The 27,638-nt window shown below is 39.3% G+C and overlaps 2 protein-coding genes and 1 long non-coding RNA gene across 3 annotated transcripts; 2 read left to right on the top strand and 1 right to left on the bottom strand.

The window, feature by feature from the left end:
• The first annotated feature begins 5,614 nt into the window (after window positions 1–5,614).
• Window positions 5,615–12,937, top strand: LOC109067155 (midkine-A-like). Its single transcript, XM_019084159.2, has 5 exons — window positions 5,615–5,771; window positions 10,829–10,911; window positions 11,423–11,590; window positions 11,765–11,926; window positions 12,365–12,937. The coding sequence occupies exons 2-5, from the start codon at window positions 10,830–10,832 to the stop codon at window positions 12,391–12,393; spliced, it is 441 nt and encodes a 146-aa protein (XP_018939704.1). The 5' UTR covers window positions 5,615–5,771; window position 10,829; the 3' UTR covers window positions 12,394–12,937.
• A 338-nt stretch (window positions 12,938–13,275) lies between these two features.
• On the bottom strand, window positions 13,276–26,938 carry chrm4a (cholinergic receptor, muscarinic 4a). Its single transcript, XM_019084158.2, has 2 exons — window positions 26,103–26,938; window positions 13,276–17,180 (listed from the first exon to the last, which is right to left on the bottom strand). Exons 1-2 carry the CDS (start codon window positions 26,155–26,157, stop codon window positions 15,697–15,699), a joined length of 1,539 nt encoding a protein of 512 aa, XP_018939703.1. The 5' UTR covers window positions 26,158–26,938; the 3' UTR covers window positions 13,276–15,696.
• On the top strand, window positions 18,152–19,733 carry LOC122137981. Its single transcript, XR_006155201.1, has 3 exons — window positions 18,152–18,618; window positions 18,690–18,739; window positions 19,031–19,733. It is a non-coding gene; the product is annotated as an uncharacterized LOC122137981 (long non-coding RNA).
• Window positions 26,939–27,638: the final 700 nt, after the last annotated feature.

The raw sequence follows: 27,638 nt of genomic DNA on the forward strand, positions 1-27,638 counted from the left end.
TGATCGATTTTCTTAAATTCTAAGACTTTTCTTAAGGGTTTATAACCCCTCCCCCCACCCCCAGACCTTTTAGTATGAAAAATTGGGTTTGTTGTCCATGTAAATTTTCTTTTTTCATCCTTTCATCCTATTTTTTTCATGTTCCATCTGAGAAGTGTAAAGGCTGATTGTGCGATATGTATAGGATACAAATACATTTTGAAGATTGGTGTCACTAAATAACTCCTGCACTATATTAATCAAAAAGCTGTTTCATATAGTTTAGACCAGTGGTTCCCAACACTGCATATTTTGCATGTCTCCTTTCTCTGACACACCAGATGACCTGAATCAGGTGTGTTTGATTAAGGAGACATGCAGAACATGCAGTGTTGGACTGCTTCCAGGATCAGGGTTGGGAACCACTGGTTTTGACGCCAGTTCACAAATGCATTCTGGGAGAAAACAAAGCTAGCAGAAGGGCTAACACTGTAAATGGTCTTCAGGCCATCAGAGCTTTTTACTCATTCATGCCAATTTCATTCCTTTACTGAGGAATTTAGATCATTTAATTTTATTGTTTGAGATAAACAGCCTACAGGAACCTCTCACGCTCACAGTGATTGAAGAGATAAAGAGACAATTTTGAGAGTTTTGAGGCTTTCAATTTCTTCATAATTATCATAATCCTAAAACTTGAGTTTGTCAGACTAATAGGTAGAACAGATAGCATATATTTGCCACAAATGTTTGAACTCATTCATCAACACTTGGAGCAAGTTTTTTATATACTGTAGTAGTTCTGTAATATGACATAAATTCAGTTTGTTGCAATGTTTTACTTCTTATATAAAATGTTAGAACCTTGCTACAATGCTCTTCTACACTTCATGTTTTTCTGTAAAAGGTCTAATTCTAATTTGATTTGTATTTCCATAGAAATACAACAGCCTTAAGTGATTTACAAATATGAGTATGTCCACAATTCCATACCTCATCATCAGCAATATGAATCTTTGACTGGCATGATGATGTTCTACTGCATGAACTCAGTGAAGTTGATATTTAATGGCCAGTTTTTAAGTGCTGTAGACTGCATTTAGCATATCATATCTATAGCTCCAAGGGCAAGTGAGCTCTGTGCCCTGCATTAGCCCACTGTTACTTTTAATTTAGTCTGGTTTTAAGATTCTATCACCCAGGCTTTAATGATATGGTTCTTTTGTTTTGGTGTTGATCCATTTACTCTGTGGCACATTCAGAAGAGATTGTTAGTGATGCTGGCAGCATCATATTACCCTTTGGTCTAGTCTGCTAGATGTATTCTTGTCCAACCAACAGACCATGATTATGGTTCTGTACAGTGCTTCATTATAAAGAATTCATACTTACATGTTTTCTCAAGCAGCTATTTACAGCTGGACCTTACATGTCCTTCCCTTATCTTATTAAAACCAAGTTTTAAATACATAGCTTATTTCAGCCTCTCTTATCATCAGCAATACACTGTTGGCAAGCACTATTTTTGCCATTGTTTACTTTTCTCTAATATCCTATTTTTCGTCATATAGTGGAGACACTATTGAAGTATATTCCATGTTCAGTACTTCATTACCAACATTATGAATGCACACTCCATTTTCTGCGGCATTACGTTAGAGATGAGATTTTCCAAGAAATCTCACTTTTTGTGATTCTTAAATGGAAATCTTACTTTTACTTTCAAAGGGCAAAGCAATGTAACGTATGTATTTTGAATTTCTGATTGTGTTTTGTTGCTGTGTATTTTCTTGCTTAGTTAAGCTCTTAAGCCTTTAGCCATCACTGAGATGCATGAAAACAGTAAGAAGATGAAGAACTGGCTCTTTCATTGATTTACAGGGAAAGCGATCTGAAATTGACACTAATTTGTGTCTAGGTTTAGGTTTGTAAGGGTGTTTTTTTTTTTTTTTAGAACTGGCTCTTTCATTGAAGAATTTGTTAGAGGTTTTGATAAGGAGAAAGCAGAGAAAGTATGGGATCCAGTGCAATATAATGGGTTTTAAGAAATGTTTTATGAATATTTTGTTCTGTAATGCAGTTAATATTGATCTCTTCAGTGAACTTATCTGTTACTGTCTGGTTAATAAAATAATAAAGCATACTGAATATTTCATACTGAACAGCAAGGTCATTTGTTGCTTATGGATGTTGAGTGATCTTTCTGTCCTTATGATAATCTTGCAAAGCCTATGAATAATCATTTTGAAAAAAAAAAATCTTCTGATTCATTGTAAAGAATACGAGTGAGATCTGATCCACCACTTGAACAAAAATGTTTTTTCTATGCCTTAAGAACTGTTCAGAGTAAACAGACCCTCATACTTGAGTCCACTGTTTTCATATACTGTAGATTGATTAAACTGTGGCTGCTTATTTTAAGGTAAGATGGTCCACATCAGTATTGAATTTGTAAGTATGTTTTTGTGGCTATTTATTTATTTGCTAGTGGGACATTCAATACTGATACATTTGTAGAAAGACCTGTTTATTTTTATTTCAGTTTCTATTTATTTTGTTTTCAGAAAGTAATTTTAGTACTTCAACTTTGAAATGTTGCCTTGACAACTGAAGCTTTCATCTAATATATTTAATTTGTTTTTATCTTTTTTTTTTTTTTTTTTTTACATTTTTTATTATAATAACCATGTCTACATCGAATGTGAGTTGTTGTTTTTTTTTTTTTTTTTGAGGAGCCTTTGAAAAATGTATGTTCTTCTGTATATTCTTCAGGTCTCCCTCTAATCCACAGATAGATGAATGTGAGGCTTTGCAGTCTGAAACAGCTCAGAGCTGTTTACATTTTAATATAGTTGTATCATCCTTGGAATGTATAAACAACTTTTCCCTTAGACTCTGATACAGAGTTTCTTTTTGTCTCTGCAGGAGTGAGCTGCCGGCTCAGATGAGAAGCAGGTATTAATAAGAGAAATGCAATTCCTGTCCCTAGCTGCAGCCATTAAAAGAGTCATGATATCAGTCATTGAGTTATCACCATACTGTATATGATATGAATGTAGAGTCCTGGTGATGTGGAATGTCGAGTTAGTTCCATTGTTTTGGTGTAGTCATAGCTAAGCTCATATCTTTGCAATATTTTCTTTTAAGAAGTAAATGAAGTCTTTCTGCATTTCTGTGAATCAGTTCAAACTGTGTGGTTTTTGTGTCTTTTAAGAAGTAAATGAAGATATATATATATATATATATATTAACATTAGTGAATACATCGCAAACTAATGTTGAACTTTTTTTTTTTTTACATAATTTATTCATAATTTTTTTTAGGTTGTGTAAATTAACATGATTGAATGCAATATGAATGAACATGAATTAACAACAACCAATACTGCACAAGTCAACATTAACCTAGATTTACAAAATGCTGTAATTGTTGTCCATTGTTAGATTATGATACATAGCATTAACTGATGTTGCCAAATGAAAACTTTGCTGTAAAGTATTACAATTATTTACTTTCTTCATAGAATAACGTCTTCACTGTTTTCAGTGCTTCTGAATTGTGAACTTGTTTTAAGTGACTGCAGTTGTCTTTCATTACATATTAAAAAAAAAAAAAAAAAAAAAAAAAAAACAGAACAGAATGTGTATGTGAGAGGAAGTGCATTCTTCTGGTCAAGCTCTGAATGACCCCTATCTTTTAAATAATCACAACGTGAATGCTGACTACACTTCTAACTTAGAAAGCACAGACTTCATCCTCAACTCTTTAACCTTTTCATGGACAAACACTCACATGCTGGTTCACCCTTTGCCCAGTTGGCAAGCTTTCCCATGACTTCCCGCTGATCCAAAGAAGCAGAGAGCGGGGAGAGGAGTGTTGGGGTTTTGTTGATCATTTGTGGTGGCTGTGAGCTGCCTTTTATTCAAGCAGTGATTGTTCCATATGGTCCTCTGTTGTGAGACAGAGGTTTCACTGTGGAGAGCAGGGAGGAGGTCTTGCCTTTTCAGGTTGCTACAAAATATGTAGCCTGTATAAACCTCTCAACCCGTTCTTTCTTTCTTTTGTTCCTCACCCCACTTTGATTTCCTCGATCACCCCCCAATTTTCCCTGTGGTCTTTTTAGTCCTCTTGTAGCGGATGTGTGAAATGGACAGTAGGTTGCATTTAGAAGTTGCTTATTTATTTATTTACAATGAAGCCCACCTAAAAAGTCTAATTGAGATTATTTTAATTGCTTCTATTTAAACACTTTCCATTTTAAATGTTATAAAATTCATGCTATAACTTATTTGTGATCAAATCCACTCGATCTTAAATTCAGATGTAATGAATGTTGGCTATTACAGGTGACATTATTTTTAAAGCAAGATCTACAGAAGATGTGCTCTGACTGAAATGTAAAGCTTACGGAAAAACTATAACAATCCATTTTTCATTCTGCCATCAACAAACATGTCATCAAATGCTCCACATCCTTGTAGTTTGCAGTTATTTTTTTTTTATTGATCTATAGGATCCATGTGTGTGCTGCTGTAAAAGTGCATGATTGTGCGACAAGTATGTGTTTGTATAGTAAGAGTAGGTTTTACACTATGTGAACGCTATGAGAATGGCTTTATGAGTTGGCTCAGGTCATTGTATTTGTTCTGTTCTGGCCTGTCTCAGCCTGCAGAGAGATTGTTTATCTGACTGCACCATTTGTCCTATTGAGCCGCTGTTTCCTGCCCTTAGGGGTCTAGACACACATTCACAAATACACCCACATGAAATCACATAGCATGCAAAAAAGAAGAGAATCTATAGCCTCTGAAAACATTTTAGCTGTTTAAAACGATTTAGTTGTTTGCAGTATTAAAAAAATATACACAAAACTGTAAGAAAGTACTTTTATGATTTAAAGAGATAGCTAGCTGTTATTTTGAAATCAGGATATTACTGTGTGACCTTTTTTGTGGCAAGAGACTGAAATTCCAGCTAGGTTTGAACTTCCTCCCAGAGTTGCTATCCATTACATTTCCAGTGATTTTTTTTTTTAATTTTTTTATTTTTAATTGATGGTTTGCAAAATTGAGATGGTACTTGTTTGTAATATTTACGTGGTTATAGTATATAATCCGGAAGTGCTGTTCTTGGTAGCCAGGTTCCTACAAGGATACAAGTATCTACTTGTCTCTATGCTGAATTTGTAAATAGTCATATAGTTCAGCACTGATCATGTTAGTCAGATACATTGTTTTATATCCTCTGTTGACATAGAAGTCATTTTGTTTTCTCTCTGTACTATTTGTCTTTTAGGTGTTTTGATCATTTGATTTACTCTTATTGGGTTTCTGTCCTAAGCAACTGCCAAAAGTGTTTGCGAACACATCCATCTCTGTTATCAGTTAATAGCTGGATGGTCTTGCTTTCACAGTAGATTTTGTAGCATTTTAACTTTTTATTATTATTATTATTATTACTCTTTTTTTAAGTCTTTTCATTATAAACATTTATAGTAATGTACTGTATACTGAACTGCTATTTTTTATCTATATTATTCTTATTATATAATTATTATTACATTTTTAGGTTGACTTACAGTAGGTCTATTGACCGCGGCTGACGTGGGCAGGGACGTCACGGCGAGGTTCATTTAAATGGGGCTCAGGGGGAGAGAAGCAGATTAAATTAGTTTGGGGGGAAACAAAGAGTCGGAGCGACGCATAAAGGCGGATGCTGGAGAAGAGTTCACACACGAAACTTCAGCAAGACATTTGAGTTTTTCAGTGTGGAAACTTTCAACAGAAAACAAGTGAGTTCACGTTGCTCTTTTCACATCAACAGTTGTTATATGACCACTTATGGGTTTTCTGTTTGATTTACTCCGTTAAACTTTTTAAAAAGTGCCATTGGGAAGTTATAAAGCGAAAAAGTGAACATGTAGATTTTTTTTTCACGCGATATATTTAGAATATTTAGACACGAACAAATTGCGGACAACATAAAAGCTGTTTTTTCTGAGGACTGTTAAACTTTTAAATTAGAGCGTTTGGATAAACATCCGATATGAATTCAATGGAATTATGTGATTTGGTCTAAGAGGTTTTATTATCCATAAATGAAGATGCTAGACTCTCTGAGGTGCGCAAACATTTAGACTATGTTTGTGCCGCGAGCTGTTGCTTTTTTGCAACGCAGGAAACGGTTTGTGCACAGGACGAGTAGTAAGAGACCATCAGTATATGACAATTGATTTCCATAATACATGAATGTACAAAATATAAAACCTCAGATAATGTGAAACCACTGCTTGACATTAAATTACACAGTTTAGGTAGAAATAGTACATTTCTAAACTACTTGAATTGCTAGTGGACAAATGTAAGATTTTTCTACCACAATTTGAGACTTAATTATATTGATTACATTTACTGTCCATAAAGTAAAGTATTATAGTATTAGTATTAAAGGCTGTCGCAGAACCTGTGATCAGGGTTTAAAAAATGCATTTTTGGGCATCATTAGGCATGTTCTGGTTCGCCTCCCCTCTCACTCACAGTGTGCCCAGTTGCTTTGTGGATAGGCAGCTTGTTGTGGCTGTCTTTGCAAAAAAGTTTTTACACAAAGCAGGTGGTGGTCTACACTAACCAATAGTATTGCACAGATGCTTGTCAGTGTCTTAAGTGTTAAGTATTATTCTATGTACTTTTGACATTGGCTTATTTCAGCCTGACTAAAATGTAAATAGTGTATTTATGAAATGAAATGCATATGAAAAGTGTGTGTGTGTGTGTGTGTGTGTGTGTGTGTGTGTGTGTGTCAGCTAATGCCTTAAATGGAGAATCACCATAATTCAGTTCTCTTGCACAAATCTTGTGTGTGTGTGTGTGTGTGTGTGTGTGTGTGTGTGTGTGTGTGTGTGCGCATTAGGGATCATTGCGCATTTAATGCTCTTGGCTTCATTCACTCCCTCTCTCTCCTCTTGGATAGAGTGATTAAAGTGAGTACGGTCAAAGGGTGCAGGGCAGAAAGGAAGAGGACCGCGTTCCATCTTTTCTTCTCATGCTCTTTCAGAGACCCCTTTCACCTGACCTGAATTCTGACCCCCCCCCCACACACACACTCACTTTCATTTCGCTTTCTTTAGACACTTTCAGGGCCTTTTCATCCCAGAGTGGGAATAAGAAAGTGCAGAAAATGCACTTTTATTGAAGGGATTACATATTTGGAGCTATGCTACTTCACAGCACTTCAGCAAAGTTGTAAACATTCAACCTTTTGTCCTCTGCCCTGTTTTGGTGTGAGCATATAGCAGAGAGAGAGACCGAAAAATAAAACAGACAGTAAGTGAGAGAGAGAAGAAAACTGATCTCATGAATGTTAACCAGTTCATGTGAATAATTATGGTCAGTGAGCACAATTGCATATTATAGTTATTATTTATATAAGATACCACTCATGTTTTGTTAGCCAAGCGAGATTCATATTCATTTAGGGGTTTATTTCACATCACTACAGAGGAGAAATAGAGTGTGTTTCAGAGCGATATTACAAAGCTTTCTTGCACTCTGCATAGTAAAGATATGCTTTTAACTCCGCTTCTGGATATCTGAGTGTATGTCCTCAGAGTGTGTATATAACATGTCTCAGACACTGATTTCTCTTTAAGGAGCACAGATATAGTTACATGTTCATTTTTGTGTGTGTGCTTCACTAACTCTGAACCCTCAGATTCACAGGCCTCCAGTGCTATGCTGGTCAGTTTCTGTCAGAAAGCATTTGGTGTAACACTTACCTAATGCTTCACAGCACCGGACTTGTCACAGCCTGTGTTTGTGTGTGTGTGTGTGTGTGTGTTCATCACCCAGCTGCACACGCCCATCAGAAAGAATGATGGGAGGCTCGCCATGATTTATGACTGCTAGCCTCAGAACTGTGTTTGAGTAAATCTTGTGCTGAAGTGAACTTAAACAGCTGTTTTTGGTTTGGACAATGTCTCCAGACGTCTCCCTCCTCCCCCGTGTCTGTTTATCATTCTGTCTCTCTGTGGTTTAGATGACTGATAAAGCCAGTGCTGACTTGAACTCCCTCTGTACTGTGTCTCAAGACTAACACACAGTACCAGCTCAGCCTTAAGGGCCTTCTTTGCCTCAGACCTCTGTTTAATATAGTCTTTACAGAAAAACGCAGCACTTGTAATAGAGTTTAAGAGTTACTGAAAGGAAAGACTCCAAATGTAAATCTGTAATTGAAAAGTGGCACTGATAAGCGTGAAACTGTGCCATATGTCTGACTATGAGTGAAGTGGGTCAGAGCTTTGTGTTGTTTTCTCTGCTATGGAAATGAGTTTGAAGTCCAGCTGGTTGCGCGGCGAGGGACTCGCACACTCGAGCGTTGGGTGCTGGAACACTCTGTAAAGATGTGAGGGGAGGAGAGAGGACCAGAGGAGGGGAGAGAAGAGAAACTGTGTGTGTCCAGCAGTCCTGCATTCCTCTGCGCTTGAGATAATGGAAGCCCCATGGCGTATGATGAGTGAGTAAGGCCCTCAAAGAGCATGTGTTTCTGTGAGAGAAATGGGGCTTTTAAAGGGCTTTCTACCCTCAGAGTGTGTGAGATGTGTGTGTGTGTGTGGACCCAGCAGGTCAGAACAGCCTCGTTAGGATGTCTGGAACACCCCCTCCCCATCATTCACACACACATATCCCAAAAAGAAGACTGCCTGATGAGAGATTTCGGTCAGTCAGAGAAAAAAGGTGAGGAGGAGAGGAATGTTTTGGACCCGGAGAGGGGGTGAAGACATTTTTGGGCCAGGAAAATGGGGGTTGGGGTGCTCAAGATTTGTGTTTCTCTGAGAAAGGTTAGTCACGCTCCGCTGAGCGGCTGAAACTTAATTACTGTTTGGAGGGAGTTGCAGGATTTACTGGGTCAACAGAATATTTTATAAACGGCTTTAGAAGAGCATTTAGTGTCTGAGAGTGAGAGATGGAGGGAAACAAAACAGAGGTAGAAAGCATTTTTACTGCCTCTGGTTATGGTGGCCTGTAAAGGTCTGGTGCCTGAGTGATGATGAAGGACGGTGTTTGTGCTGGGACAGGAGCTTGAGTTGGAAGTTACGGCTGAGAGATAGCGAGAGTTCAGAATATTTCACTCAACCGTGACGGGAACAAGGGCAGCTAGAAAACATGTGATCCGATGGGCCCTCCGGAGCAAAACAGCCAACGGGATTGAGCAAATGATTAGATGGATGGACACTTCGACCGCAGTGACTGGAAAGTGGTATAGTCAAAACGAGAGACTTGTTTGGACCTAATAGATGCTTAATTATCCTCAAAGACGGTACAATACTGCTTTTCATCAGTCTGGCTAATTCTGGCTGCTTTGAGTCTTGCGTCTTACAGAGACCGTCCTCTCTTTCAACAGGAGATCAGCTTTTGTTACCGTTAATTGCTTTTCCTGGTAACAGAACTCTGAACCAGGTCGTCTTATTGACAAAAAAGTCAATCCCACACTGACAATGGTGCTGAGTTGTTAGTAAATGTGTCTGTGGGAAGCTGGCTGATGTGTGAATGTGCATTCTGTAATCTGTGTGGGTCCATATGTGAGTGTACGTCTCTGCGTGAGCTGCTGCTTCAGTCGTCTTGCCTTCATTTCCACGGAGCGTTCCGGAAGAATGGCGTCCTGCAGCGATGATTCCATTCTCTTCAGACAATACGCTCCTACTATCTCACAGCACGCGGGCAAATCATCGCCATGGAGATCACAAGCAGAGGCTAAAGAGCGTGCTCACGCAGCCAGAGCCACAAACACAAAACCCATATAAGCAGATCTGTGTACATGGAGAAACCCTCGCTTGAGATGATCCAGGCAAATAAATGTGAGATTGAAAAAAAAAAAAAAAAAAAAATTGCGTGTACCATTCACGGTGTTAATGGAAATAAATGTCCCACCGTCGTCAGCGCTGTGGGGTCTTGGGGTTTTTTCAGTTTTTAATGCTGACATGTTGGGAAGCAGAAGAGCAAAAGAGATTTATTAGTTTACACCATTTATACACAGCTGAGCAGAGACAGAGAGAAAACGCAGATGTGAGGACTGTGAGTCTCAGGACAGAAGGACACGTTCAAAGACACACGTCCAGTCTCTTTCTTTTGAGTCTGAATGGATGTTAGTCAGGGTTGTTTTGGATGTTTATGTTTCCTGATTCAAAGCAACAAGCTTGTACAGTGGCGGTGCTTTCGGTGCCAAGAACGTCATATTATCATAATTCACCATGTATTCTCCCATTTCAGTAGCTGTTACATCATACTTCTGTGTTATGTGTTTGTGTGCCATTTCTGTGGGCGGCTGGAGGAATGTAAGCGCTGTTGTTACATTATAATCTGGTGGCAGTGATCGCAGAGAATCATGCAGTCCTTCAGCATTATGACCTTTTGTGTTTGCACGAGCCAAGTCTGCGACATTTTAATGCCAGTCTGTTGAATTCAGTCAGTGAAGCTCTAATTAATCATTCTGAATGATCACCCTTATCAGCTCCATTCATTCATCTCTAATTGGAAATTTGAAATATTAAAAGGGTGAAGTAATGCCTCATCAGAGTTTTTTATTTTTTTTTATTTTATTTATTTAGTTGACAAGGACATTGTACATTAATAAAACATTCCTGTAAATGTACCAGAATTAACCAAAGGCTATTTTTCATCTGTAGTCCCTGGACAAGATGTTAGAAGTCACCCTAAAAGAAAATGTAATTAAAAATACATACTAGAAAATTTAATTTAGATGGCTCGATTACTGTCATGCCCTTTGATAACAGTATTTCTAACAGAAATTCCAATTTTGCTCTGCAACAGCTGATAATTCTGTGTTTTTCAGAATGCGTGGCCTGTTTTCCACCCTCATCGTGATGCTGGTGGCCTTAATGATTGTGACCACAGAGGCTGGGAAAAACAAGAAAGGTATAAAATATTGCAAGAGACCATCTCTCCCCTCTTTCATTTCTTCCATTAGTTCAGCTCTCATTTAGAATTATATCCTGTGATCTCTCACTTTGAATCTGAAGGCTGGAATACACTTCTTTTGAACAGATTTTGCTTCAGTTTGCAGTATGGAAAAGTCAGCGCTAGTCTGAGCCAATCTACAATTTTTGGGCATTTTATAGAAAATTGCATATAGTGTATGATGGGCGCAGACTCTAATTTTTAGCTTATGACTGTGATTTCATCCAGTGATTTTAATCCGTTGATTTCCATAGTATGGAATATGGAAGCCAGTAGCTACCAGCTACCATTTGGTTACCAGCATTCTTCAAAATATATTTTCGGTTTTGGGTGAACTATACCTTTAAGCAAATACTGACATATCACTAAAAATGTACTGCTTTTTAACCTAAGCAATTTTGCATGAGTTTCTGTGATACTTGGCTGAAGGGGAGAAATTAAATAATGCTGCATGTGTGTCATGTGACAGAGAAGAATAAAGGAGGTAAGGATGGTTCGGACTGTGCGGAATGGCGCTTTGGCAGTTGTGTGGCCAATAAAGGAGACTGTGGAGTAGGCATGAGGGAAGGCACCTGCAATGAGCAGACCAAGAAAGTCAAATGCCGAGTGCCCTGCAACTGGAAGAAAAGCTTCGGAGGTGAGTGCAACTGGTCAATCAGCTGAAATTCTCAGTTTCTTTTTATATTTAACCATCACTTTTATTTCTGGAATAAAATTTTTATATTTAGTGCTTTTGTGCTGCTGTGTTTTACTGTTTGTTCTGTGCATTTCATATCATCTTACATACTGAATTGTAACTCCTTTCATGCAGCCGACTGCAAGTATAAGTTTGGTAACTGGGGCGGGTGTGAAGCAGCCACAAGCACAAAGAGCCGCACTGGCACTCTGGTAAAGGCTCTCTTCAGCGTCGACTGTCAGCAAACCATCTCTGTGTCCAAACCCTGCACCACCAAGGTCAAAAACAAATCCAAAGGTACACCTTCAACACCAAACCCAAAACTGACACATTTAAGGTTTTTAATAAGAGCTTCCTCAAACACACAACTCAACAGGTGTTACATTGTAAGCAGTAGTTTAGTTTGGTTTGGCTGAATGGAAACAGTAATGTGTGTTATCTGCTCTGGTTGTGTAATCTTGGCCTGTTGGCCGTGGTGGGTGTCTGAGTGGGATTCTGGAATCAATAATGAACCTCTGCTCATACATAAGAGGCAGATGTCTAAGTCAGTCCTTTCAAATCGTATGTTTGTGGTTAATATGCTTATCTGAATGTGGATTCAAGCAATAATACTTTAGCATTATTTTCTTAGAGCATATGCATTGCCTAACCAGCATGAGACAGGGAGGCGTTGTCAAGAGGCTTGGGTTTACCGCTGGATCTGAATAATGAGATTTTGTGTCAATCTCTCCACAGGAAAGAAAGGCAAGGGGAAAGGGAACTAAAGGAAGCAAGAGATCCAGAGGAGCAAACACCCCGTGATCATCTGTCATCCAAACACAGCCTTTTCTATCTCTATACTCAGTGTTCTTCGCACTACAGCCACAAACACAGCTTTAGAAGACTATGACAGAGAACCAGCTGAGTATTTGACACGTTACGTGACTCTTTGATGTGTGGGGGGAGGGGAGAATAAAATGCCGTTGTTTAGCGTGTGGTGCCCTGTAGTTGACCCATTCCTCTGATGTTTCTCTCCAGCACAGATCTCTCTCTCTCTTTCTGTCTCTACTATCTATCAGCTGTGTAAGCCTCAGGCCTCTCATTTGCTAAAGGACAACAATCAGTAGAACTCAATCAGACACATCTATTTTATTACTGTTTTACTTACTGTTTTAATTTGGTTTTGTAAAATTGTGTAATTTACAGGATTATATTACTAGTGGGGTATACAAGTAGTGTTTGGATAAGTCACCCTTCTCTTTTTTTTTTTGTATCCTAAAATATAAAACTGAGGAGTGTTGTTTGAAATAAATGATTTCTCTTTTTCTACAAAAGGTGTGGTTTATGTAAAAGCGAAAATATCCCAATACTGTTTCTTTTCCTTTTGACTTGACTGTTACTAACAGACCTAAGGGCGACAGAGGGTTACCAGCATTAAACTGCACGGAGAGGAGACCGTTCCCTCTTGTGCAAACCTGTTTTATAAGCATTTAAGAAAGACAGTAATGTTTTGTTACTGAGTGGTATGTGTTAGATGTAATGTTGACTAAAGGTAAATGAGTGATGACAGTTCATTATTAAAGATACTTGAGCCCTCCAAGTTTCTCATTATGCAAACCAATATGTGGGATTATGAATATGTAAAGAATAAGCATTCTCTCCTCCTGGTCAGTGCGCTTAAGATCTTTATTAAGCTTTATGAAATAGAAAAAGAAGCATACACTCTAATGTACACTGGCTCTTTAAGGACAGTGGTAGATAAGTCAATAATTACAGTGTGTTCATTTCGTCAGCTTCACTGGGGTAATAAACATTGACTTTGCCCTTCAGCAGTTACAGTTAAATGGGGGATGTATTTATTAATCCCTATAATAATTTACATCTTATAAACATTTGAAGTGGACGAAGGAAAGAGAGCATGATGGGCAAAGTCATTTTGCTGTATTGTTCATCTAATAGATTCAAAGGTTTGACCTTTACTATTTTCAGAATTGCAGAAGAACAATATTTAGTAACCGATCGGATTGCATGATTGAATTTCTTTAGTACCGTTAAAAAAGGAGTTATAGTTTCATAACTCTCTTAGAGATAATGATATTCCAATGTGAAGCCTTCTTAAGAGTTTGCATAACAGTTGGGGATACTTTTTATAGATTTGTAGTGGACAGCCTACTTCAACACAGTTCATGTATCAGAAGAAGACCAAAGCAATTGGTAAGTTTAAAACATTCAGAAAAATGGAAATCTGGTTTTAATTTCTTTTTTTAATGGCATTATAGTCAATCTGTCTTTACTGCTCATTAAAAAGAGATTCAGGGCTGGTTTGTAGATACAGACGCTATGAATGGAAATCTTATATGTATATGAGGTAGAAACATGAAACCAAACCCAAGACAATGGAGAGGCAAGTCTCTGCATCTTAAAATTATGCTAATGAATGAATACACTCTCTTGCAGACCAGGCCTAATAACAGACCAGAGCGCCACAAACTCTTTGGTTTAATGCTTTAAAGTCTGTAATTGCTGAAACTGGCAGCTTGTGAATAATGTAACAACATGAGCCTTATAACATCAACACATTTCCCCCTCTGTGCTAATTCTGACCACATGTTCTCAAACAAACTGTTAAACTAAGATCATTCCTTCTGGTTTACATACTGCAGTTTCATCAGTTACAAACTGTGTATTTAAATACAAACTAGGCGAAATTATACTGCACCATGAGAAAACGATATTATGAAGTGGGTATCTACTAAATCAACATCGTGTTTTACAGGGGGAAATAAAACCAATTTTCCATTTCTCAAATTTACGTAAGTCCTTTGTGCCCTGATTTAAATTAAATGCTTGAAATCAAAAATCTTATAAACAGGTTAAATAATTGTACTAGTCTTCTGTGTTTTTTTTTTTGTTCAAGTATATCACAAATTATAAATGTTTTCAACAGTTTTGGATACAGACAACAATACATTTAATATATTTAAAATCACATGAAGATCACCAACTAAATACAAGAGGAACACAAACATCCAGACATCGAATGCAGGGAAGAAATAATACTTTCAAGGGCATATATTCATCATAACTAAACATATTTACACACCTCTGCAAGATCAAACCTTTACAGTGACATTTGACATTTCTCAGCTCAGTATAGAGTGTCTCATCCCATTTAAAGTCTATAATGCCTATCCCAATCCATTGAGGAGATCCTTTTGAATTTTGACCTATTCCAGAACCCCAAGAGGATCACGCTAAGAGGATAATGATGACTAACTTCTCCCAAGCTGAACCACATGCCCTGAATTTGTGGTTCTGAATGTAATGGACTACACAGCTGTTGTGGTCAGCAAGCAGATTCAATCTTATGACTTCCCTCATTTGGAAAGTGGACGGTGCAGGTATAGGAAACTGAATCTCACTCGGGAGAACCACGCTTTCTGGGACAGTCAAACAGGAATCTTTTCCATATGTTATCGGTTCTGGTTGTGATATGTTCTCCAATCACATTTTCTTCACCTCTGTATGACGAATCTGCATCTTGTCACAGAAGTCTTGGTCAGAAACAGTGTTAATACTAACCAAAAGGACTTGACTGATACCATTTGTGCTATACTGGGAATTTAAGTGAATCAATAAAATCCTGTAATTCATCAAGTCTCTTTTGGTTTATATTTGCTGCGTTTCTCTCTCTTCACTTTTGTGAATAATGAGCCATGACTGTCCTCTCTAAAGCAATGTCATAGGCTTGATCTTCACATTACTGTAGTGCAAAATTCCAGTGGTCCTAGCAGTCCAGCAATGATCAGATTACTGGAAAAGTCATTTGCTCCATGACCTCAGCTTGCTTTCTTCAGTGATTCAGCCTCTCGTCCATTGCTCCATCATCCTCTTGTAAACACTGATTCCTTTAAACATAAACTTTTGGTTATGACACACTGTTTCAGCATTGTGGGACTATGAAGCCTCACAATGTACTGCACAGTGCCTTCCAAAGTTTCAAAGGTATCAGGGCCAGAAGAGCCGGGACAGCCATTGTACCTTCCATATCATACCCTCCATCTCTGCTGCCTGCTTCTTCCCTTAGTTCATCTGGTGCCGATGTTCTTATACTGGCACATGAGCAGGTTTTTGAAGGTCTTTTTGAAGGTGGCGTTACAGAGTGCATAGCAAGCCGGGTTGATGGTGCTATTGACGTAGCAGAGCCAGTAGCCAATGGCCCAGACCGTGTCTGGAACACACGACTGGCAGAACGTGCTGATTAAAACCATCACATTGTATGGCGTCCATGTGATAATAAAGGCCAGCAGGATGGCGAAGATTGTCTTTGTCACTTTCTTCTCTCGTGCTGCCATCTGCCTTTTCCTCTTCACCTGGCTGCGGGCGATGCTGGCAAACTTGCGCGCCACTGTGCGGGGACGGTTCACAGGGATGGAGCGCCTCTCGCCGGTACTGTTCGGTGGGACGATCTCAATGGCTGTGATGCACTCGTCTCCTGCTTGTTTGGTGACTATCTTGATCTTGGACCATTTGGATTGAGGGTTGACTTTAGTGGCGGCTGCCGGAACGGGTGTCAGACCGGCCTCTGAAGTCACCTCACTGTTCGCTCGTTCTTTAGGCTCTTTAGGAGCTATGCTGGCAGTGCTGGATTCATTCGAGCTCTCCTTCTCCTCCGGCTGCACGCAGGAGTCAGCTTTAGCGGACACCACAGACTCGTCTAGTTTGCCGTTCTTCATGGTGTCCACCGTAGAACAGGTATCCAGGCTGGGCTTAGGAGGAGACTGGTTGTTGTTGTTCTGCTTCAAGAGGTGACTCTTGAGCAGACCACTAGACTTTGGACCTTTCTTCTCCTTCTTGGCCTCAGGCTGCTTGGACACACGGCTGCGGCTGGCCAGAGAGATGTGCACATAAAGCACCGTCATGATGACCACTGGCAGGTAGAACGCAGCGATGGCCGTGCCGAACGTGACCGCGGGGTTGGAAAGGAACTGGATGTAACATTCGCCAGGTGCTACGGTCCGTTCTCCGACGATGAACTGCCAGAAGAGGATAGCGGGAGCCCACAGGATGAAAGACAGGATCCAAGCGGAGGCGATCATGAGGCCAGCCATCTTGGTGGTTCTGCGTGTGGGATAACTCAGGGGTTTGGTCACACAGAAGTATCGGTCGAAGCTGATGATTAACAGGTTCATGACAGAAGCGTTGCTGACCACGTAATCCAGCGCGAGCCACAGGTCACACACAACAGGGCCGAGCGGCCAGTAGCCCTTGATGATGTAGACGGTGTAAAGGTTCATGGAGAACACACCGATGATGAGATCTGCACAGGCCAGGCTGAAGAGAAAGTAGTTGTTGACGGTCTGGAGATGTCGATTGACCTTTATTGAGAGCATTACGAGAATGTTGCCCACAACGGTGACAAAACTGAGGGATCCTGTGACCAGTGCGATGAAGACCATCTCCACCGTCTTGTAGGAGCTGTCGCCATCTGCTTCAGCCGCTGCACATGAGCCATTGGTGCTGCTGCTGTCACAACTGAAGTTGGCATCACTGGATACATTGCTCAACGAGCCTAAAATAAACACACAACAGATAAATAAATGATTTGAGACTGCGTGGATGCAATCCTTTAAACTAATCATAGACTGATAAAAATATAGGCAGTGTTTGCATATGAGGGAACAGCATGACATTCATTATGATGCATACAGTACTACTGCAGAGGATTCATTTGCATCCTGAAATATAAATATGCTGTTTATATTAAAAGGAAGAGACCCAGTTCTCCATGACTTCTGTAATCGTGCCCATATGGAAAGAAATAAATCAGTGAGGAAAATCCTTTGGGGTACTATTGTACATTTGTTTGGTAGAATGTGACCCAGCTGGCAAGAAGTAATTCAGCAGCTCTGAAATCACTTAGAGCTGTTACAGTTATCATGAATCACACAGCCCTTTACAGTTTGCAGGATTGTGGAGCCTGGAATCAAACATTAATCCAAACATTTCTTCTTCTTGAACAGTGTCTGGTGTAACGGTGTTCTGCTGAATTCAAGTGACAGTCTTTGAATAATTCATACAGAGTACTAAAATGCTTTGATTAATATAAAACGGTGTAAAATCCATCATCCATCATCTTACCACTGCCACTAACATCTGACCAAAGAATGGTCATTAGGGTCAAAAAACAACGTAATTTTATATGTGGTATTTATTTTTTATGTTAATTTATGCAAAATGAGTTTTGTTCAGTGTTATGTTAAATACAAACCAAATGTTTTCCGTAATTTATTATGAAATATTTGGTAACAATAAGGTTCAATTCATTAAAATTAGTTAATGAAATAAACATTGTATGTAAACAAACATATATTAAAAACATAAAAACATATTGTTTTTTATAATTGTTTTATGAATGTTGTATTATTTTTTTTTTTTTATACCTTTTTTAGTTTTTTGTTTTGTGTATTTTAATGTGTGTGTTTTGTGCAAACATTAATTGATATATTTATAAAATAACATTAACCCAGATTAATACATGGGGTAAAAATTGTTGTTCATTGTTAGTTCATGACACCTAATGAACTAATTGAAGCTTATTCTAAAATCTTACCAAATAATTACTGAGCTACACCTTTGTGTTGAGATCTGACAGTGTGAAAGCATTCAGGCGTTAGGCTGAGCAGTCTCAGGTGACGAGAAGATGAATTAAATCCTCATGATTAATAACATGCTCATGTTTTATTCAGATACACAAGCTTGACTCCTTACAACATTATCCAATCAAAGGATGCAAAGCTGCCCCGTCGTTAAATTCAACTGACCCTCTGGGCTTCCTAATGATCTGAGCTGCTCAGGAACAATTAAAGACAATTATTTGACATGGAACCCTGAGAACCTGCTGAGAAAAAATAATCATCTCAAGCCTATGAAAGCACACCTCAGTACACTCATTTGCACTCAGTCCATAAAATGAATATTTATATTGCTTCTTTATCACAGATATTCAAGTAAGTTTTTATAAAATTTTGAGGGGTTTGGCATGCCATTGTGAATGTGAACGTGGGTTGCATTTCTACAGGTTTCGTCATGATGCATGCTGCATGCTAAACTACTACAGGCAAGAAAAAGGTAAGTAAAAAACATACATAAAAAACATAGCAATTCTTTTGAATGCACAAATGTGAGAAGGTTTTGCTTTCAGGTCATGAATCATCTATCACCATAACCTTCATGTATACTGAGAAGCTGTTCTGTTCATACTGAAAGTATTAATCTAATGTGCAAAAAACTGTTTAAAGTGACTCACTAAATGCCCAAAATACAGTAAAGCAATGAACGCAAATTTCTTTAAGTGTTTGACTATCTTTACCACTGCCCTTTTCAATTTCTAGAGAGTTGTTTCTGCCATATCTTTTGAAGGTTGCCATCTTCTGGATAACCAGAGAAACTACAACCCATCACCATGAATAAACAGCTAAAGACTTGCGAAGTCTGCCTCCCTAAATTATTAAATGCTTTAAACTACTCTTGATGAGTAAAGACTCATTCTATTCGATCTGAAATCAGTTTGCCACCAGAGGAAGGACACCGACCCAGCCCCTCTCTTTATCTTTATTCTCTCTTAAAACCACCGGACTGATCATCAGCAGGCATCAAAGCGCTGCCACACACCGGCCGGCCAGACACCACATATCCGATTCCTTTTGAAAGCTTCTGACAAACAGACACACGTTCTCTCCTCCTCGCTCATGCCAAAACAGATCACACTTCTTAAAGACTGTGGCCATTGGTACTTCAGAGATTAGAAAGTTGATATAGTTTGGGTCTGGCTCTGTATTTCCCCCTCGGGTGCAGGTGATTCAGTGTGGGGAGAGGATTCTTTACCCCTTATCAAATATGAATCAGCAATTACTCAACTGTGGATTCGAGCAGAGCGGAAAGATAAGTGCCAAGCCTCATTAAATATGAATCAAGAATATTCATCTGATATCACTGTGGGAGAAACCTCTCCAGGACTGTTTTATTTAGCTTTCTTGTACAATTTGACTCTATACACAAACCCCAAACTACTCCAGAGAAGCAGAACAGCTGAAGATTGACTAAGTGTGTCACGCTGCTATAGAGCCAGGGTTAGTATATTTGATTCTTTATTATTATTATTATTAAATAAAATTTTGTTACAATTTTTTTTAATTTCTATTTTAGTTTAGTTCATAGTTTTTTAATGTCAGTTTATTTAGTTTTCATTTTAATTTGAGTATTTTAAGGCTGCCAAAGTTAATGCACTTTATCATTATCACTTAATGAAAAAAAATCTTAGCAAATTCAAGTGTTATTGCCATCTACTCCTTTCCTTGTGTAATGCAGATGTGCTGCAGAAGGTTTTATAATACACCATGGATTTGGAGCCTGTTAACTGTAAATATGTTTAACAAAAATTGATTAATTTAGTTTTTGTTATTCATAATAATGCTGATCCTTATCTGTTCTACTGTCAGTACAGTAAAAGGGCAGACAGAAGCTATTTCTCAGACAACAGCAGCACAATGTGTCAAAAAAGGCAGAATCTCATCTCATCACTCCACACACAACACACATGCACATGCTCTTTTGCACACATCACACGAATGCATCACAGAACCAAAGGCAGGGTGCGAGGATCGCTCGCATACAGAAGTCCTGCATGAATGGCTAGTCGAAAAGCTCCACCACATCTCTGTAAGATCAGCTTCAGTTGAAAGCATGAATTTTCTGCCTGGCTTCCTCTTATCTGATATGGCATTTTGTCATTAAAAATCTCACAGTTGGAATCAGAATTCATAAACAGAATAATACCAGTAGAAAGCCTAGCATTCAGAAATTAAATCAGTTTACACAAACAGTCTGAGACACAGCCAAAGCGAATGTATAATGAGACATTCAACGTCAGGACAAATCACTCTCTCTGATGGCTGCATTTTCTTGGTGTGTGCTTTAAATTCAATATTTCTTTCTTTCAGTAGGTCTGTGTAAGATTTTTTTTTTTTTCACCCATGGAGACCTTTATAAAACACTGTCCTCTCAATGCTGCACGGAAACGTCACCTGAAAGAGCCGGCGATGTTTATGTTTGTTTGTTTTGTTTGAGGGTTTTCCCCTCTTCTGAAGGTTAATATTCAGAGAGTCAAAGCTCTTTGAGGATGGAGTGACATTTGTGTGCTGAGAGGGTGGCTGAGCTTTGAACCAGCACAATACGGCACTGACTCTCATGTCAGGAGATAAAAACAGTCTGGAACATTTCGACATGCTGACAAAAATCTCAGCAAAGCCTGCACTAAAGTGGCGCTTTGCAGCTTCATTGAAACTGATGGCAAGCAAAGCCACCACCCTCCTCCTCCAAACCGCAGCTGATTCTATCTGGGCCATTTTTTTGCAGTTTGCATCCGATGGGCGGAACTGAATATCCATAACGGAGACAGGCAGTCGATCTTAAATTAACCAATGATTCCCGTATCTCACTACATGATGAATACGTGACACCGACAGCGTGCGCTACTGAAACCGGACACTCAAACGTACATCCACTTACAGTCCAATAATAAAATATTGTGTGAGGAACTGTGAAAGCTTGTTCATGGATTCAATCTGGGATTTTTTTTTTTAAAAGGCCAACAACAAAGATACACTAAACCACACCAACATCTCATAGTTTAACATAACCTACCATGATTTACTACCATAAATGCATGATGCAGCCTCAAAATGGCTAAACAATTATTACATACACAAATAAGCAAGTATGAGCGGCATCTCTTTTTTTGTGATGGGATCTTGTTCTGAACTGATGCTGTGGAGTTGGCAGGATGCAGATGCAGAGAGGGTGATCAGTGCTCAGCCTGCAGCAGTGAGATATGAGGGGTCTGATCTCAGCTGGCTCTCAGCACCACAGCCTGATCACAGCCCCATGCCAACGCCGCACAGATGTATTCCTCTGCCCCATTCTGTGTTCCTCAGCTCAATGTCCTAAGCGAGTCGATACGGGACCTGCTTGACAGAGCTTTGAAAAACAATACCCATCTAACTGGTCTAGAGTTACCAAGAGGACAGTAATCTGTGTCTACAGAATGACACCAGAGAGGTCACTGTGAGAGCAGTGATATGTCACTGATGTGTTAAGACGTTATTAATAGTGCTCATTTCTAACTGAACACCATTAGTCTGAAGCAGAGCTCCATGGCTTATATAATCATTATAATTCATCTACTTTTACCCGCCCTCACCTCTACTCATATCTCTCTCTGGACACATTCTGCACATTAACTGCTTATTGATGACCCTTATCTCTCCCTCTCTTTCGAGCACATTCGCTCTGTTTGATGTCTTTTGTTCAAGTCAGTTATTAAATACATGTGGCTGGTCTGACAAAAAAATCTTAAACACAAACCAAATCCTTCTAAATATATTCAAAACTGACAATATAATAAATCATAAATAGCCATTATGTAATATTGCATATACGGTTACAGTATAAAAAGTGCTTTAAAACCATGAATAATTATAGATTATTACTGCTCTTTTTTAAGAAGTATTCGAAAAAACAGAGAACAAAACAACCAGGATCACCAGGTATTCTGTCACACCTTACAGTGTTTGTGTCAGTACCTTCAAAAGCCTGTTATTGTTCATTGGAGACTCTACCTTCTTTCGTCACTGATGCTAGGCATTTTGGCTGTTTGGCTGAGTGTATAGTGAGGCGGTGACATCTTGTCAGAAATACAGTGAAAGACGTTTCCAGAGTCTCCTAAGCGAGTCACAAACCGAGACTTTTATATAAGCTGTCATTCTTTCCACTGTGTGTCTCCTGTGCTAAGCACTGGGATGCAGAAGACAGCAGCTGTTGCTCCAACACTTCTTTGCTTCACACACACACACACACCCTGGCACACCCTTACATGTTCATAAAGGCTAAACACTTCTACTTTTAAATTTAATTGAATGACAAGAACAGGAATGGAGTCAACTCAGCTGCAGAGGATTTGACTATGGATGTAGTCACACACGCTTGTCTGCACAAACAAATGCATGCACACCAACAAACACACGGATGCTGCTCATTTAGTGACTCTATTGGGATTAAAAGCAGAAAGCCTCCAGTTACCAGCTGGCAGCTCGAAACATAAAGCCATCTGCTACCAAATATACTTTTCCCCACCAGTATATCAAAAATCACACATGAATATCTGTTAATTAACATAAACATCTATAACAATGTGTCAGCATATGAATAATAAGCTGAAAGCTTCCATATAACCATCAAAAAAGTTTTTAATTAGTGTTTTAGTGTGGTGCAGCCTGTCTTTACAGGACATTTTTCCAATTTTCATTGGGAACAGCAACGGAAAACATCTTTGACAATCAAAAAATAAGAGTTTGTTAACAAGGCAACCAGGACACACAGACAAATACACAGACGGCGCACAGGCCTCTGCAGATTCGGACAGACATCGCAGTGGGAGTGTGTGTGGGCTGCTTTGTGGTCTGTTCATCAGACTCCTCCTTTGATTCTGCTATGTGCTTGTTATAAGATTCCCCATACTGGCCACTGTCAAACTAATGACTCTCTCGTTCTCTCTCCCACACACACAAACGCACACAGTTCTAATTCTCTGCTAATTCTCTGAATATTGGATCGAAATCAGGCACAATGCCCTGCTGTGCTACAGTTTAGCAGTGCTGATTAAGCTGATCAGCACACAAATGAGCAAAACATCAAAAGCATCGTGACAAGTGATGTGGCATCCTTACATCAGTCACAGGCTTGACAACACATTTTAATGGGAGGTTTTAAACAACTAGTGAAATATTCTAGACGTTTCTGATTGGCAGAGAGAGATGGCGATGTGGGTGATGGTTTCCTGGAAACTGTGCCATCCTGTGTGAGCGGCTTGAAAAGAACATTTGCAATTATTTACACACACCGGCCCACAACTCACACAGTTATCAGCATTATCCTCTCCAGTAGGTGAAAACAAATTTGTCAGTGTCAGTGTCTGATGACTTCCAGGGCATTCAGTGGTATTCATTATGGATAAGTGCAAAGTTCAGCACTGCTTTTCTCCCAAGGTGCTAAAAGATACAATAAACTCCATTAATACAGCAATTTGAGTCAACTCCCATGAGAAATTAATCCACATGTATGAAAACTCTGGAGATTACATACATAACAATTATATTAAATCAACCAAATCTGAACTCTTGGCATGCTACAGTCACAGCTGATCCCCAAACATACAAGAATCAAGATTTTAGATGGTTTCAGAAGATGTGACTGGTTGAAATCCTTGTTGTAATGATAAATAAAATGTCATTACTATCAGCGCTTAAATGCACAGTTTCATAATCTGAGGATTTTGTACTGTATATTCCCTCAGAGCAATTTGGTGCATGCTGACAGTAGAGGGCGCCATTTGGGATCAGAATCTGTTTTAATGTCCCATGAGAGGCTGTACATGATCTTATAACTATCCACTCAAGTCGTCTGCACAGTAATGATATACTGTACTGACAACTAAAATGTGCTGCGTCTGATGAAATATTTAGTCTAAAGGTGTCACAGGTGATGCAACTGTTGGTGACCAGTGGCAGGTAGCTCAGGGCTTTGTTTAGAGCTACAAGTCAATCCTGCTGCTTCAGCTGTTATAGCTGTGTTCTCTCTCCCTGTTGAGATCCCACAGAGAACTGGCTGTGTCTCCAGGCATTTCACTTTTTCTCAGAGTGTTTGTGTGTGCGTGTAACAGGGTGAAACAGCAGCATAGCGACACACTTTCTTCTGTGAAACTGGGTTAACACCCAGCCAGAGACAAAGAGAGCAAGAGTGAGAAAGCCCGACAGAGAGAGAGACATCAGACTTTCACTCTGGGGGATTCTTCTAGTACTTTACCAGTTCACACAGTGAGAATCATGGTCACAGAATCAAAGAGCTGTCGTCATGCGCAGCAGTGAAATGTGATCGAGTCAGTCAAAGAGAACGGAAATGAGAGATTTGTATTCCTTTAAAACGCTCTACAAGAGAACTGTGACTGACGCTCAGTCTTTTAGTTTCCTTCTCCCATGTTTAGTGCCCCAAAATGTCTATGTTTTCTGTTTTAATGTCAGTTTGGAGAGAGAAGTCTGTGCAACTATCTGAGGGGGAATGCGTGTCTGCTTTGTGGTGATATGCACTCTGCTTCTTATGAGCTTACATGGCAAATTTGAGAACTGGATCCAATGCACAGAGTATTTAGATCAAATATAAATGTGCATTCTCTACTGCATATGGGATTTTTGATGGTTCATTGAAAGTGAGGCATTACTGAGAAGGGTTTACTTTCCCCCTTTTGCATCTATTTCATCTATTTAAAACCAGAACAGAACAAGTGGAACAGACAGAAAGTCATTGCATGTTCAAATATACATTATATGTGTATATAGATTGATTGGGAGAGAGAGAGACAGACACAGAGAGAGGGGAGGGGAGGGGGAGGGGAAGAGAGCAAGATTTTAAGATTTTTTTTTTTTCACAATTTGATTGAAAATACAAAGTAAATGTTTTGGTGGGGGTATAACACTGGTCTTTGTTAATCATAAAGCACAAGCTACAGAAAGAGACCACAGAGGCTTGAGAATCAGGTTCTGATAGATCAGTTAACCGAGTGGCAGAGACAGAGTGAAGCCAAACCAAAAGTGAATTGACCAGAAATGCCTTTCTGTCTAAAACCTACACTAATCTACATGTAAACATAAACAGTAATCTCACCTAAATGTCAATCAGCCCTTGTAAAATCCACCCTCAGCCAATGCATCAGGACATCCAGCAAAAATCACTACAAAATCACTCATCAGTCACACACAGTCATACACACACATTGTGTTTAAGTTGTTTGATGTTAATTGTGTTTTAACTGTATCTAGAATTAACAAAAGCATCATGGCATGACTGCAGTCACAGACAATCCATGTTTCTTCAAACCCCCCCCCCACTTCAAAATCTTGTTCTATTTTAACATGTAATGTATAATTTGAGCAAAATATTTCAGATTGAACTCTAATAATTTCCTTACATGTATGTTTCTCGAGATTTAAGAATTTGTGCTACATTTTTTTCCTATTTTTTCCAAGCTTTGCCTTAAGGTACATAGTGAATGGGATAAACAGGTTTAGCCATGTTGCTGGTGTTTGTAAGTACCATTAATACTTAGTTCATGCTTTTCCAGCTCATTCTGACACAAGGTGTAAATGGACCTACAAAATTACATAGACTACTTAGACAATAACAGAAACCTTGAACATATTCATCGTGGACAACTGGGTTATTTGTTGGAATAACACCACTACATTCACAAACGTGAGTTACTTTGGACATGGTCTCAGTATGTATACTCACACAATGCACACATTCATTGTAAATGTCTGTTGACAAATGAAGCCCTTTCTTGTCTAACTGTATTAAGCTTGCCGCTTTCACTCGAACTTACCGTTGAAGTTCCAGGGCGCGAGTCCCTCTGCTCCAGTGCTGTTAGTTACATTCATGTTGCATGATTTTAAAAATGCTCAGCAAGACAGAAGAAAAAAGAAAAAGAATCCACCCTTCCTCCTTCACTCTGTCAAGTTCTTCCTCAAGATTTGTAGAAGGCTTGTCCTCATGTTGCGCGGGAGCACTTTGTTTTTCACATCATGCGCTCTTTACGCGCGCAGCTCTCGCCAGCGGTGAGGAGCTCATTAAGTCTCTGACCATCGCGACTGGCTGCTCACCTAAACACACACCTCGAGCGAATGGGTTTCTCTAGATCGAGTCGGTTTACAAACCGCCAAATGTGGCTCCCATCTGCGCGAGCGCCTCTGATCTCTTTCCAGGAGTTTAGCGCGCGGCTGAGGCAGCGGACTTTCAATGATGTCATCCACCTCCAGCCAATCACCTGAGAGTCCGCAGGTTCGACTGAATCAACCTAAAGCTAGCACTGTCCTGTGAACCCGGCGCTGTCTGTTCCCGCAAACTCTAAACCATCCGTCCAGATAAACGCATTCACTACAATGACCGCCATACAGACTGTCAGACCTAATTACATGATCTAGCTAACCACAGGCGGAGGGCGAACCTGCTACTGAGTAAAACCATGGTGTCAGTTATAGGGGTTTGTCAAAACAAAGGTTCAAAACAAAAGGTTAAGTATTTTTGCAATCAACTGTGGTTTCTAACATGTCAGTATAAAGAAAAAATACAGATTAAAAGCTTGTAAGTGTGCCTTCGCTCAGCTGGCAGTACACACGTTCTTGGAGAGAAATCGCATTCGTTTGAGGTAAAGCAAGAGGAACGAGGGAGGTCGAGAATAATTAGGATCACACTGGCAAAACACAGACCTAAATATTCGGCTACAAATACATCACACCTACACTTCACTTACAAGCAAGTAAGATAGTAGATAATACCCAACTGAAATTCCTTTGAAACGTCGAGCCAATGACTGTCATTGCATAATTCGCTCATTGAGAAAAACTATCAAGTCTAGGGGTCGGAAGAGTGTTTTTGTCCCACTCCATAATTTAGAGTTAATAGACTTTAAAACGTTTACAACCAGATCGTCTTAGTATTCCAGTTATTTAAAAATACGCTCAAGTGGTACAATTAAAAAATCATCTAATTAAATAAATAAATTCTTGCTTGTTTAAAACCAAGTAGTGCTAATTTAAAAAAGAAACATTTAACATACTTGGATAAGCTTTGATTTACCATATGTTTTAAACAAGTGTAGTAGCCTACTAATCCACAAATTATATTTTTTAACGCACGCACAAAACAAAGTACATAAAATAAAGTTGTAGCTAGCCACTGATCTGCCGTCGTTTTCCCTTCTCACTAGTAATTAAGGTGTGGATTTGGTGAGGGGAACCTGAGACCCGTTAACCCGGAGCAGCAGTTGGAATCCCACAGCATCTGTGGTCATATACACAAATTATGCACGCGGTCAGGGGAAGGCTAAGCTTTCCCCAGTCGTACAGACGCTCCGCCTGTG

Source organism: Cyprinus carpio, chromosome B7 (assembly GCF_018340385.1).
Source record: "Cyprinus carpio isolate SPL01 chromosome B7, ASM1834038v1, whole genome shotgun sequence".
Classification (NCBI taxonomy): Eukaryota; Metazoa; Chordata; class Actinopteri; order Cypriniformes; family Cyprinidae; genus Cyprinus; species Cyprinus carpio.

Excerpts from the sequence above, each read along its gene's own strand:
- LOC109067155 (XM_019084159.2), top strand. The coding sequence starts at position 10,830 with ATGCGTGGCCTGTTTTCCACCCTCATCGTGATGCTGGTGGCCTTAATG. Across the intron at positions 10,912-11,422 it reads GGCTGGGAAAAACAAGAAAG|AGAAGAATAAAGGAGGTAAG; the intron begins GTATAAAATATT and ends GTCATGTGACAG. Across the intron at positions 11,591-11,764 it reads CTGGAAGAAAAGCTTCGGAG|CCGACTGCAAGTATAAGTTT; the intron begins GTGAGTGCAACT and ends CCTTTCATGCAG.
- chrm4a (XM_019084158.2), bottom strand. The coding sequence starts at position 26,157 with ATGAATGTAACTAACAGCACTGGAGCAGAGGGACTCGCGCCCTGGAAC. Across the intron at positions 17,181-26,102 it reads CGCGCCCTGGAACTTCAACG|GCTCGTTGAGCAATGTATCC; the intron begins GTAAGTTCGAGT and ends TGTTTATTTTAG.